Raw genomic sequence first — 13,627 nt, 5'->3', positions numbered from 1 at the left:
ATAGCTTGACTCCAGTGGCGTAGTGAGCACGGGTCCCACGTCTGGGAATACCCATCCCACTTAGGGCGAAAAGCGTTACAACAACCAAATGATGGACGGAATGCTGACAATGCAGACATTCTCCCCCAGTCAAGAGATCTGGGTTAAATCCATCGTTCTTTTGCCCACTACACCACCCCAGTTTAGACATGGCCATATGCAAATCAGTCTTGACCCTGTGCCTCATGGGAACAGTCCAGCCCGAACTGCCAAGCCATGTCTTCCCTGGACCGGAATCAAGCATCCTAGGACCGGTTTCTGGCTATCAGCCATCATCAGCCAGGATAGCTTGACTCCAGTGGCGTAGTGAGCACGGGTCCCACGTCTGGGAATACCCATCCCACTTAGGGCGAAAAGCGTTACAACAACCAAATGATGGACGGAATGCTGACAATGCAGACATTCTCCCCCAGTCAAGAGATCTGGGTTAAATCCATCGTTCTTTTGCCCACTACACCACCCCAGTTTAGACATGGCCATATGCAAATCAGTCTTGACCCTGTGCCTCATGGGAACAGTCCAGCCCGAACTGCCAAGCCATGTCTTCCCTGGACCGGAATCAAGCATCCTAGGACCGGTTTCTGGCTATCAGCCATCATCAGCCAGGAAAGCTTGACTCCAGTGGCGTAGTGAGCACGGGTCCCACGTCTGGGAATACCCATCCCACTTAGGGCGAAAAGCGTTACAACAACCAAATGATGGACGGAATGCTGACAATGCAGACATTCTCCCCCAGTCAAGAGATCTGGGTTAAATCCATCGTTCTTTTGCCCACTACACCACCCCAGTTTAGACATGGCCATATGCAAATCAGTCTTGACCCTGTGCCTCATGGGAACAGTCCAGCCCGAACTGCCAAGCCATGTCTTCCCTGGACCGGAATCAAGCATCCTAGGACCGGTTTCTGGCTATCAGCCATCATCAGCCAGGATAGCTTGACTCCAGTGGCGTAGTGAGCACGGGTCCCACGTCTGGGAATACCCATCCCACTTAGGGCGAAAAGCGTTACAACAAACAAATGATGGACGGAATGCTGACAATGCAGACATTCTCCCCCAGTCAAGAGATCTGGGTTAAATCCATCGTTCTTTTGCCCACTACACAGTGGGCAAAAGAACGATGGATTTAACCCAGATCTCTTGACTGGGGGAGAATGTCTGCATTGTCAGCATTCCGTCCATCATTTGTTTGTTGTAACGCTTTTCGCCCTAAGTGGGATGGGTATTCCCAGACGTGGGACCCGTGCTCACTACGCCACTGGAGTCAAGCTATCCTGGCTGATGATGGCCCACTACACCACCTGGTGTAGTGGGCAAAAGAACGATGGATTTAACCCAGATCTCTTGACTGGGGGAGAATGTCTGCATTGTCAGCATTCCGTCCATCATTTGTTTGTTGTAACGCTTTTCGCCCTAAGTGGGATGGGTATTCCCAGACGTGGGACCCGTGCTCACTACGCCACTGGAGTCAAGCTATCCTGGCTGATGATGGCTGATAGCCAGAAACCGGTCCTAGGATGCTTGATTCCGGTCCAGGGAAGACATGGCTTGGCAGTTCGGGCTGGACTGTTCCCATGAGGCACAGGGTCAAGACTGATTTGCATATGGCCATGTCTAAACTGGGGTGGTGTAGTGGGCAAAAGAACGATGGATTTAACCCAGATCTCTTGACTGGGGGAGAATGTCTGCATTGTCAGCATTCCGTCCATCATTTGGGAATACCCATCCCACTTAGGGCGAAAAGCGTTACAACAACCAAATGATGGACGGAATGCTGACAATGCAGATCGTTCTTTTGCCCACTACACCACCTGGTGTAGTGGGCAAAAGAACGATGGATTTAACCCAGATCTCTTGACTGGGGGAGAATGTCTGCATTGTCAGCATTCCGTCCATCATTTGTTTGTTGTAACGCTTTTCGCCCTAAGTGGGATGGGTATTCCCAGACGTGGGACCCGTGCTCACTACGCCACTGGAGTCAAGCTATCCTGGCTGATGATGGCTGATAGCCAGAAACCGGTCCTAGGATGCTTGATTCCGGTCCAGGGAAGACATGGCTTGGCAGTTCGGGCTGGACTGTTCCCATGAGGCACAGGGTCAAGACTGATTTGCATATGGCCATGTCTAAACTGGGGTGGTGTAGTGGGCAAAAGAACGATGGATTTAACCCAGATCTCTTGACTGGGGGAGAATGTCTGCATTGTCAGCATTCCGTCCATCATTTGGTTGTTGTAACGCTTTTCGCCCTAAGTGGGATGGGTATTCCCAGACGTGGGACCCGTGCTCACTACGCCACTGGAGTCAAGCTATCCTGGCTGATGATGGCTGATAGCCAGAAACCGGTCCTAGGATGCTTGATTCCGGTCCAGGGAAGACATGGCTTGGCAGTTCGGGCTGGACTGTTCCCATGAGGCACAGGGTCAAGACTGATTTGCATATGGCCATGTCTAAACTGGGGTGGTGTAGTGGGCAAAAGAACGATGGATTTAACCCAGATCTCTTGACTGGGGGAGAATGTATGCATTGTCAGCATTCCGTCCATCATTTGTTTGTTGTAACGCTTTTCGCCCTAAGTGGGATGGGTATTCCCAGACGTGGGACCCGTGCTCACTATGCCACTGGAGTCAAGCTATCCTGGCTGATGACGGCTGATAGCCAGAAACCGGTCCTAGGATGCTTGATTCCGGTCCAGGGAAGACATGGCTTGGCAGTTCGGGCTGGACTGTTCCCATGAGGCACAGGGTCAAGACTGATTTGCATATGGCCATGTCTAAACTGGGGTGGTGTAGTGGGCAAAAGAACGATGGATTTAACCCAGATCTCTTGACTGGGGGAGAATGTATGCATTGTCAGCATTCCGTCCATCATTTGTTTGTTGTAATACTTAAAATATGGGCTGCTACGGACCTCACGGAGATCGAGCAACAGATGGGAACGCTGGGCTTTACCTTAGTTAAACGTGAAATAGCACGCAATTGGGGGACTACAGATGCACCATCTATACGGGTATGGGTACAGGAGTTGGATAGATGCATGATAGCAGAAAAGGAAGTGTTCATAATTCGAGGATGCCCCAAGAAGTGGGATAAGAAATGGAAGGCGTGGAATGGGTTCCCGGGGGAATCTATGTACATCCCCCGGTGGTGGACTTGGCTCTCAGGAAAAAAAGAACTCAGAGAAGTGTTAAAAATGTAATCGCAATTCACTATACTTCACCTATGTAAAAAGTGGTTTATGACAATGCTAACACACATGATGCTCTGTATGTGATTATTGCAAAATTAATAAAAATGTTATCACAAAAAAAAGAAGGGCAACTAACCACTGTGTTTGCACCTTTAAGTCAATTAAGCGGGTGCTGTGCCTCAGGCTATAGGGTCTAGACCGTTGACTCCTGGTTGGACATTCTTCCTGCCACCTTCTTGGAATCCTCCCGATGCAGGCCCAGCTCCACTGCGATGGAGTCTATTTTGCCCACCAGGTGCTCCCCCATGGCATCAATTGCCACGAAGAGCTTGTCCATCATAGGTCACCTCCCCCAGCGCCTTGCTTGATCCCCCCATGGAAGGCACTAGATGGCGTTCCATCTTTGTGGCATTGTGTGCGGCCTATTATCTGCCAAGGGGAGGGGGGTAAGAAGGAGCAGCAAATGGGTAAATCAGTCTGCTGTGGTACACACCGCCAGGGCTCATAGAAACACTGTCCACACCACTTCCCCTTGCACATCCAGGCCATTCCAGTGATGTGTCCACTCTCCGGAGCGGTTGTGATGCCTCCATCTACCATTAGGAGCACCCAGTGCAAGGTGTGGCAGCAGTGGGTCCGTGGGCGCCCTGCGGGGGCACCCCACCGGTCTCAGGGCCACTATATGCTCCCACCCACCGGTCACAAGCCCACCCAAGTTCCAGGGAAACTCTGCTCCCTACACAATTAGTATAAGTTGACTTACAAGTCCCTGGTATATGGTAACAGAGGCTACCCAGGGGATGCAAGCTGGAGTGTTCCCCCAAAGCTGCAGCACTGGTTTAGCAACTCTATGTGCGACAAAGTACAAAATGGCCCCCAGCCTGCAACTGCAGCCTGCTAGTTCAACCGATGGAAAAGCCCCCACTTCCCTTAACAATATATAGAAGTCTCTCTTAAGAAAGGCCTATATACCTCTGAGGCAGGGAGCTGAATATTATTAAGTGGGACATATTCTTTTAATATGCCCTAAAAGCAAACCTTCCAAATTGTCGTTTTTGCTGTGCAAATGTTAGTAGCCCCACTGTCTTACACAGAATTACCGTCTGACCTCTCAGTTTCACTAACTTATGAATGGAACCACTATAATAGGTACTTCAAGGTATCAAATTATTTGTTTTATTAAACCCCACTGTAAATGAAAAGCAACTTTTAGAAAGTTACACTCTGTTGGCCAGTTTGTCCAGTGGCCTTGGTTAGTTGCTGGCCACCAGATAGCCTTCTGCCCTACTGGGGAGTTGTGCGAAAGACTCCCAGGCTCAGGAACAATATTAGCCTGCTACAGAGTAAGCGGTTACCCTCCTTTTCACAAAGTCCCTCAGGGGGGAAACAGCCACTACAATGCGGCTGTTTCCATGAATAACCTTAACCACGAATGCTTTACAACGCATGTGTGGTTACCACGCATAGCCTTTACCATGCATACCTTTACAACAAATTAAGTTGTAAAGGTTTGTATGGTAAAGTACGTGTGTGACGGGTAAACACCATTACAACACACAGCCTTTATCACGCATGCCATTACAACGAGATACGCAATAGAGGCATAATGTGATAAAGGTATGTGTGTGGTAAGGGCGGTGGAGGCCATCGGCGTCATTACAGGAAACGGAAAGACCCATCTGCTTTCTCTTTACGACGTGCACCGTGCCTCAGAAGAACTTGGAGACAAGATGTCGTGGAGAGGTAAGGGGGATTTTTCTTTAAAGGTAAATTAATATTTGACTAAATAAAGGGCTGTGGGGGGTTGGGTTGGGTTGCGCAGGAGGCTGTTTCTAGGGTTCAGAGCAGGGGAGGGGTATTTGTTAGAATGGTTTGGGGGAAGGGGAAATCGCACAGAGGTACTTTTTTAGGGTGCAGGGGAGGGGTATTTGTTAGACGCGTTTGGGGATGGGGGAATCAGGCGGGGTATTTGTTAGAAGGGTTTGGGGGTGGGAGAATCGTGCAGGGGTCCATTTTTGGGGGGTTTAGGGAAGGGGTGTTTCTTAGAAGGATAGCGGGCCGGATGTAGGGTGGGGGTATTTTAAAATTAAAATAAACGTTCTGAGGGCTGGAAGTGGGACGGTGCACGGGACCAGTTATGGGACAGAGGTCTGAGATAACCTTTAGCATGAATATGCCTTCAACATGCATGGTTTAACAACAAAATTCGTTGTACAGTTCTGTGTGGCAAAGGCTTATTTGTGGTAAAGGTTATGCATGGTAAACGTTATGCGTGTTAATGGCATTCGCATTGTAACATATGCATGGTAAAGCATGCGTTGCAACGGAATGCCTTGTTACGTCATATAACCCACTCAGGATGTTGGCCCAAAAGACGAGCTTCAAAGACAAAGTCGCCTTTGGTGGGCAAATGGTGATCACACTCCCGTAGGGCTGGCCCTTGGTTCAGGTAGACAGGCTGGCAATGGGAACGGAGGGGGAAACCAGTGGCCAAACCGGTTTTCCCGTGGGCATGTAGCCCACAAGTAACCACACGTCAATGACTGTTTGTTTTTGCCGCAGTCAGGGGATCCCTCGTTCCGCCCCATATATCAGTCCCTCGTAATTACCTGGGCCTATGCTGGCCCTGTATACCCTAAAATCTGAGTCTTGTTGATCGCTGTATTCCCATTCATTCACAACCAAGAGCTGCAAAGCCCAATAGTACTTTTGTATACATACACCCCACGGTGCAGTTTGGCTAATGCCGTTCTGGGTGCACCCCCTTTCCATATCAATCTACGGACTTCCTGATCAATTCCTCTGAATACTGCCGGTGGGATTTTTTAAGGCGTGTTTTGAAGTATACAGATCAATCTTGAAGGCTGATCATCTTGAAAAGAGAGGCCCTTCCAACCAGCGTCAATGGCAGGGTACTCCAATATGCTACATCCCACCTCATCCTTTCCAATTGTGAGTCAATCTGTTTCCTAAAGAACTCTTGCCGATCCCATGTGATGTAAATCTCCAAATATTTGAAACCCAACTGTCTCACCCGGGCTAGACAGTCTGAGGGAAAGCGGGGGGCCTCGCCATACAGCGGGTATATCACCAACTTGGACCAGTTAATCGTACAGCCCGATTGCTCTCCAAAAATACGAAACACTTGCATAATTCTAACAATGGAGCTCTGAGGTTGCAAGATATATAACAGTACATCGTCCGCATACAACAAATTTTTTTTCTCCCAGCCCCCGGCGTCTCTATACCCCATATCAGGGTAAGGTGCCGAATCAATTCAGCCAGGGGCTTAAGAGCCAAGGCAAACAACATGAGGGACAGGGGGCAACCCTGCAGAGTTCCCCTTCAGAGTGCAAAGCTGCAGGATGTTGCACCATTGACCCTGACTGTGGCCATAGGGGCCTTATAAAGCAAGCCAATCCATGCTCTGAACTTTTGACCGAAGCCAAGTCTCTCCAGCACGACGAACATATAGTTCCACTCCACCGAATCAAAACGCCATCTTTGCATCCAAGGCCACTGCCACAGTTTGTGCTCCCTGGCAGGAATCTGTGAGGTATAGCACTCCGTAGAGACGTCTCAAGTTAAGCTGTGTGCTTCTACTGAGGATGAACACTACTGATCCGGGTGGACAATCAAGGGTATTATACCCCACAATCTGGTTGCTAGAATTTTGGCCAGCACTTTGGTCTCCAAGTTGAGCACAGAAATCAGCCTATTCGATCCGCACTCGGCTGGAGGCTTTCCTTCTGTTGCGGGGATTCTACACATACACAGAACAATACATAGGAAAACAGGACCTCGGTGTATATAGGTTGTACCTTCCTACCACCTTAGTACCCAAAATCCCAAAACCGACTAGCTATAGTGTCTCATTCGTTCTCCTACATAATCACGAAGCTACAAATGATTAGACAACCCAGAACACAACACTCCCGACTCTCTCAGGAATCGCGGTAGCAAGACATACTGTTTCGCTCACTCACTCGTACTTGTCCACAATAAGAATTGGCGGAGTCCCTGTAATAGTTAAAAAAAAAATATTTTAACTATCGTGCTCTATAATGCAGTATATGTGACACTACCAGAAGCGAAATGCATTAACTCAGAACAATTAGCATTGTTACAATTACATAGAATATAAAGGGGGGATGTCAACATATACAGACAGTGGAAAAATGACTATAAGGCCCAACCACTCTCCCCTTTACTGGAAGAAGTTGCATTATATAAAAGAAGATTTCTGGGCTTTGTCAGCAGACCCCATATCTTAAAGCCTAGATGGAAAGTTTACATCATAGGAACATCACTGTTCGTCTCCATGGAAAGGTCTCTCTCCAAGTATGTTTTTAAACAATATGCATCCCCGTAATATCAAAGCATAAGCGTCTAGTAGCGCATCTGCGGTTAGCATGTTTTGTCTAGGTGCTAGGGACTAACCAGAACAGAATAACAAGGGGCATTGTTTATCGACCTTGCACATCGTCTTCAGACTAAACTCCAGGAACTAGCAGAGAACGCGAAAAGCAGACAGTTCTCATGTGAAAGGCATAAACAGAGTCTTGCAAAATAAAGTAATGTAGTAACGTGCGCAAAAGCAGCATCATGGCAGCAAAGCTCATGCGAACTTAGCAGTGTCGACAATTACCTTAATGGCCATATAACACTTCTTTAGGTATAATCACCAACGTCGCCATTCTTTGATCGGCTGGTAGGCATCCTCCAGAGAGTGCTTCATTAAACATTTCCAACATTGGCTTAGCTACTGTCGCTCCCATCCCTTTGTACAGTTCAACCAGTATGCCATTGGGTCCTTGGGCTTTGCCCGACTGCAAACCTCTCAGCGCCTGCAGGAGCTTTTCTTCTGTGATTTCGGCTTCCAGGTTCTCACTTTGCTCCCTGTCAGTTCTCTAAGGCGCAAGTTTTGTAGAAAATACATGCAGTCAGCATGCGTCATGGTGGTCCGGGAAGTATACAACGCCTCATAGTAGGAGGCGAAGGTCTCCGCTATAGCTGTATTGGTTGTCAGAGACCTCTCCAGCTCATCCCTTATCTCAAGTACCCATGACCTCTCCTAGTGGCGATTCTCCAACCAGGTCAGGAGTTTGGCCACCTTATCTCCAGCTTCAGAGATGATGCTGTGTTGCCATGGCATGTTTGTGCGCCAGGTCTTTAGACAGGGCTAGCAAATCTTGCTGGTGTAACACTAATTGGAGTTTATGCGTTTCCCCTCCTTCTTCTTGTGCTAACCTTTCCAGCTCCAATATCTCTCCCTCTATTTCTGCGCTCAACTTTCTCGTTTCCTTTCTCTTGCCCCCTATTATTGCCTGAACCTCCCCTCTCATCACTGCCTTAAAGACTAACCACGGGGCCAGTGCCGAGTCCACGATCCCTGGTTTTCTGCAAAGTACTGGCTCGCACGCTCATGGACCTTGTCACAAATCCTTTTATCTCTCAAATACCAGGCCTCCAACCTTGGGGGCACCCTGTGATCCGCCCGTGCGCCTACCACCCAGCCTCCACTGGGAATGGTCCGAAATCCCTCTCGCAAGGTGTGTTGCTGATGAGAACCTGAATATCTAAGTTCACAATACTAATAAATGGTCCAATCTAGAGAAGCTGCAGCTTTGTATCTCAAGCTTTTAGACTCAGAAAAAGATTGAAGGACGAATGTCTTTAACTAATCATGATATTTTAGTGTTGTAATTATGCATTTAATTAATAGTGTTCATTTTTTATGGATTTTACATTGTATAGTTTTATCTTTATTTTTGTTCAGTATTATCAATAAATGTTATCCGTGATGTAATATCTTTTATGGCTTTCAGACGAAAAAATAATTTTTGACTAGACTGGACAGGTGAATAGAATCCAAACACTTAAGGTTCCCAGAAATAGTCTGTTGGTTTTCTGCAATAGCTCCGCACCGAAAGTTTGCTGTTTCCCTCTGATTGTTGCGGGGGGGTTGGGAGAAAAGGTGGTAGTGGACGATTTACCTATAAGTTACCCTCTCCATGAGCTGCGGTCCTAGTACTCGCCGGAGTGTCAGGACGGGACCGTGTGCCTAGGATTCGATTCCAGTTCACAAAACCCAGAAAATGTAAGACCCTCCACTCTTCACTGGTCGCGCCGTTGTACTCCTCACCAGGGCCGAGGGTGTGTCTCTCCCTGTATGTTAGGATGCTGATATTGTTTATGACTCCTGATATGATACACCTCCATTGGAAACATTTGTCGATATCGCGGCCTGCCTCCGGGTTGTTGGCGTGACGCAGTGTAACCATCCCTTTGCACAATAAAGGTCTTTAAAAAAAAAAAAAAAGGTTCCCAGAAATTTGTACTGCATCAGATCCACTTTGTGATGGACTAACTATGTGAACTGTTATATGTTGAGACTGATTGCGGAGTTCCTTCTCTTCAGTAATCATTATCAAATATGAGAGCACTTTCAAACATGAGTTCAGCAGGTCTGCTGCACAAAAACTCGTTTTTGCTCCATGTATAATAAAAATCTAGCCCACATTTAGGGGTCACCCGAGCGCTGATTTGCCTCATCAATAGTGTAGTCATTATGGTGGGGGCAGGAATGTTTCTCAGTTCATGTTTAAAAACTCTCACTTTTAATAAATATATTTCTAAAGCATGATCTGGTTGTGCATCGTCATTGACAGACAGCGCATTTCCATTGAACTGGACACAAACTTTCCCATTGACATGCAGTTTTACTGATATTTTGTTTTTTTATATATACTTTATTGAGGACCTTGACATCACATCAAATGCAAAGATTAATACAGAAGGTCTTTTGTTCTTGGGACAGTTTCTACAAAAGCATTGCATGAATCTACTATACAGTGATCGAATATCACAACGGAAAATGAACTACATGTACTTCCGAATAATAGCTATGAGTTCTGATAATCGTGAAATAGTGTCACATAAATATCAATAACATAAATCATATATATATTTTCAATCAACTAAACAAACCTAACTATGTCCCCTCCCTCCCCATCCCACCCACTCCGTACTCCTGGTCTGTCTATGCTAATTCTAATAGTAGCCTAAGGGGATTATTAGAGTATTTCTGGGGGCCTACATTACCCATGGATTGTAGTAAATGGCCCAGGGTTTGGGAGATTCGAGTCATTTGGTCCCAAAGCCGTATCGCGATTCATGGTGGTGGGGTACATTGTGGGGGTATTAAATCTAGTAGTTCAAAATCATGTAACATAATATCCCATTCCATTGAGATGGGTCGTTTTCGCAATCCTTTCTCTTACTCCCTCCGAAGGGCTGCGCCCTCAGTCTTCCCCCATTGTATCATGTCATCCTGCCAGCTGGGTAACGTCGGGCACCTGGGGAATTTCCACCTCATGGTAAGGGCTCTTATTGCCAGAATGAGGGCCAGATCTAAGAATCTCAGTTGCACTTTCTGTGCACTTGTACGTCTACGAAGGCCCATGAGGCAATCCAGGGCGCCATCTGAAACAGAAATGCGTGAAACCTCGCCTAGGGACTAACGAACGCTTCTCCAGTAGTCCAGGAGGCGGGGGTAGGACCATAGCATATGAAGGAAATCTGCATTGTCCCCTTTACAACGGGGGCAGCAATGGTGTGCCTCAGGGAACATACGGTGGATTCGCTGTGAGGGTGAATTTTAGTTCGGCATTACGGGATACTCTTTTAGGATGTTCAAGCATGCACTTCCAGGCTTTATCTGTGATTTCTGTATCAGTATCTTCGGTCCATTTTGTTCTAAGGGATGTAAGTGTGACTGCGGCGTGTGCCCGTATACCCGTGTATATCCATCTGACTAGGTGCCCCCCATTCCCCATATAATATAAGAGGTGAACCAAGTTATGCTGTGGAGGTTCTCTACACTGCGGGGCCCATGTGTTCCTAATGTAATGAGAAACTGCAGCGTGTAATAAATATAAATGTGTTGGTGCACCTGTAGCCTGTAAAAAAGATTCATGATCAAGGAGATCGCCATCTCCAAAGAAAGCCCCGACATCTACTCCCATCTCTGCCCAGGCGCGGATCCTGGCCCTCGTAAGATGCAGTTTTACTGATACAACTCTATAACGTTGCCTCTGCCCGGACAACAGGTTCATTGAGGGTCCAGCAACTTTGCGCAAGTGCACATGGTCCTGGCCCCCGGCTGAGCTCCATGCTGAGTTGTTCGCTATAATCAGGTGTACATCCCGAGAGGAAACACCTCTTGCACATATAAGCACCGTAGCGTGTGCTTTACACACAGGGCACTGACAAACTCATAACAACCCCTGCAACACCCCACACATATAAGGTCCTGACGAAAGCCAGTAGAAGAAAAGGCCTGGCTGAAACTAGTTGACCGCACAGGACGTCGGAGGCCATAAGCCTACCGAGCACGTCCGATAGCCTTTGTTTTTATTGACTGCTTGGGGCCCACCATTAAAACAGTCTTTGGGACACCCAGGACAGTATTTTAAACCTCACTCAGAGCACACCCACAGCACACTCACGAACCAAAAAAACCCGCTCCACAGTAATCTGGCGTCGAAGCACACCTGAGGTACACTCGGAACCTCGGGTGGGGCCCAATGATGAAGCATGCCACCAACTAGGTTGGTGGGTGAGGGCCTTCATAAAAACCTAATGGTTTTCCCCCACCCGCAGACATACAAACAATTTAAACAAGAGCTAGTTCTCATTGATTATTAACAACTCTATAACGGCCAAGCAAACGTGGAAATCGAGTTTCGGCAAATATTTAGCATTTGCACATCACCATGTACATTGTTATGATCCTAATAAAATATTTGTTTCCTTCACACTGCAGAATGAAAACAAAAAGTTGTTTCCCAAATGCTAAATAAAATATATTGTGAAATATGTGTACAGTTAATTTACAAATTAATTGTATATTAGAAAGAAACTGACTTCCTATATAGCCTTACATTTCACAAAGCATGACAGTTCACTTTACTTTTCTTTCTCCGACTGCTCAGTTAGAGTATTTTCTAAACACGAATAAGACTTAAAGGCATCTTTATCGCTCGTTCACTTTCTGGATATAACCTGTTCTTTTGCAGCTATAGTATCTCGCCAGACTTGGCCAGCAGTCCCTAAAAATAGTTGGCACTTATAAAATCTGCCAAAGCAAGTGGGCGAGTTGATTTCTCGAGGCCTGTTTTTAAGGCTGGTCATGGATAATCGGCTTGCTATAAGTATTCTGTTCGATCAAGCACACCATGTCCCTTAACCAGTCAAAGTGTGTAGCATACATGCCAGCATTTGGAAGCAGGAAAGAGGGAGATTATGAAAACTAAATCGGGGAAACATATTTTGCCCACAAACTTACATTGAAGAGGAGTCAGTTTCAAGAAACAGAAAACGAAAATAAAAGAAAAATCAGGTCTTAGCCTGAGTACGATTGCATATTGTAGGCAGTGGTCCTGTGGGGCAACCCATGACGCTCTCCTGCCATACGTGCCACTCTTAGGTACTCCGGTCTTTTATCTACCAGCACTTTGCATTCTGAGTCTTTTAGTTTAAAAGCGATTCCTCTTACGCCGCAAAGAAAGCTTTGAGGGATTTAAAAAGAGATTAGATAGAGGGGTCATACAATCGGGCTTCTCTATTTTAAAAAGAAATGCGTGGCGTGTTTACCTTTTTCAACATACGCTTTAGTACTTCAAGTGCACACACTATACAGTTTATAGTAAGGCTATATTACATTTTAAAAAGAACACTGTGCCCGTCGCTCATACACTGCCATTATAAGCAGAACAAACACCGGCAGGCTTGGATCGATACCCCGGTGGTCCGCCCTGCACTTAGGCATGGGAACAACTACTACTGCGTTACCTGGACGACGACACGGCTGTACTCCTCGTACACACGCTTCTTCAGGTGCGCCGCCATCACGGCGGCCGGTGACACAAATCCACACTGGGAATGCAGCTTGAACTGTCTTCTCAACACAGTGTGTGCTTTACGTTCTAGGGCCTGTGCATAGGCATACCCTGCCCGGTCTACACTGGAAGTTAGACGAACTGCCCGGGCTCAGCGAACGGCGCCGCCATCTTGAGAGGGAGTCGGGTGACGGTCATCCAGAGACAAACTTGCATCAGTGTGACAATTCTTTAGAAAGTTCTGCAAGGTCGACGGATGATTTTTATTACAAGCTAAACACAATTCGTTTATTGACCCCAAAACTTTTCAATGAATTATGTGCAGTGTAAGCATATCCAGTAGATACATACCTTCTTTTTAACATATTTGCAATGTCCAATACGCCCAGGACAGGCAGCTGGAACTGTCAGGAGATGCTGATGTTGTCGTATAGCTGGTCTGGCATTTAAGTACACCTCGCCTCTTGATCAAAGCTGTAGTATAACACAATCCAGGTATAA

The 13,627-nt window shown here is 46.9% G+C and overlaps 1 protein-coding gene across 1 annotated transcript in view; it reads right to left on the bottom strand.

Moving 5' to 3' along the window:
* INTS4 (integrator complex subunit 4) overlaps window positions 1-13,245 on the bottom strand; it is a 347,032-nt gene extending 333,787 nt beyond the window's left edge. Inside the window, exon 1 of the mRNA XM_085623249.1 lies at window positions 13,080-13,245. Within this exon, the coding sequence (XP_085479375.1) occupies window positions 13,080-13,136 (57 nt within the window). The 5' untranslated portion in view covers window positions 13,137-13,245. The remainder of the gene's footprint in view (window positions 1-13,079) is intronic.
* Window positions 13,246-13,627: the final 382 nt, after the last annotated feature.

The sequence above is a fragment of the Triturus cristatus genome, chromosome 8 (genome assembly GCF_964204655.1).
Source record: "Triturus cristatus chromosome 8, aTriCri1.1, whole genome shotgun sequence".
In the NCBI taxonomy this organism is placed as follows: domain Eukaryota; kingdom Metazoa; phylum Chordata; class Amphibia; order Caudata; family Salamandridae; genus Triturus; species Triturus cristatus.
Note: the sequence above shows the minus strand (reverse complement) of the source record. Positions and strands in the feature narration are given on the sequence as shown.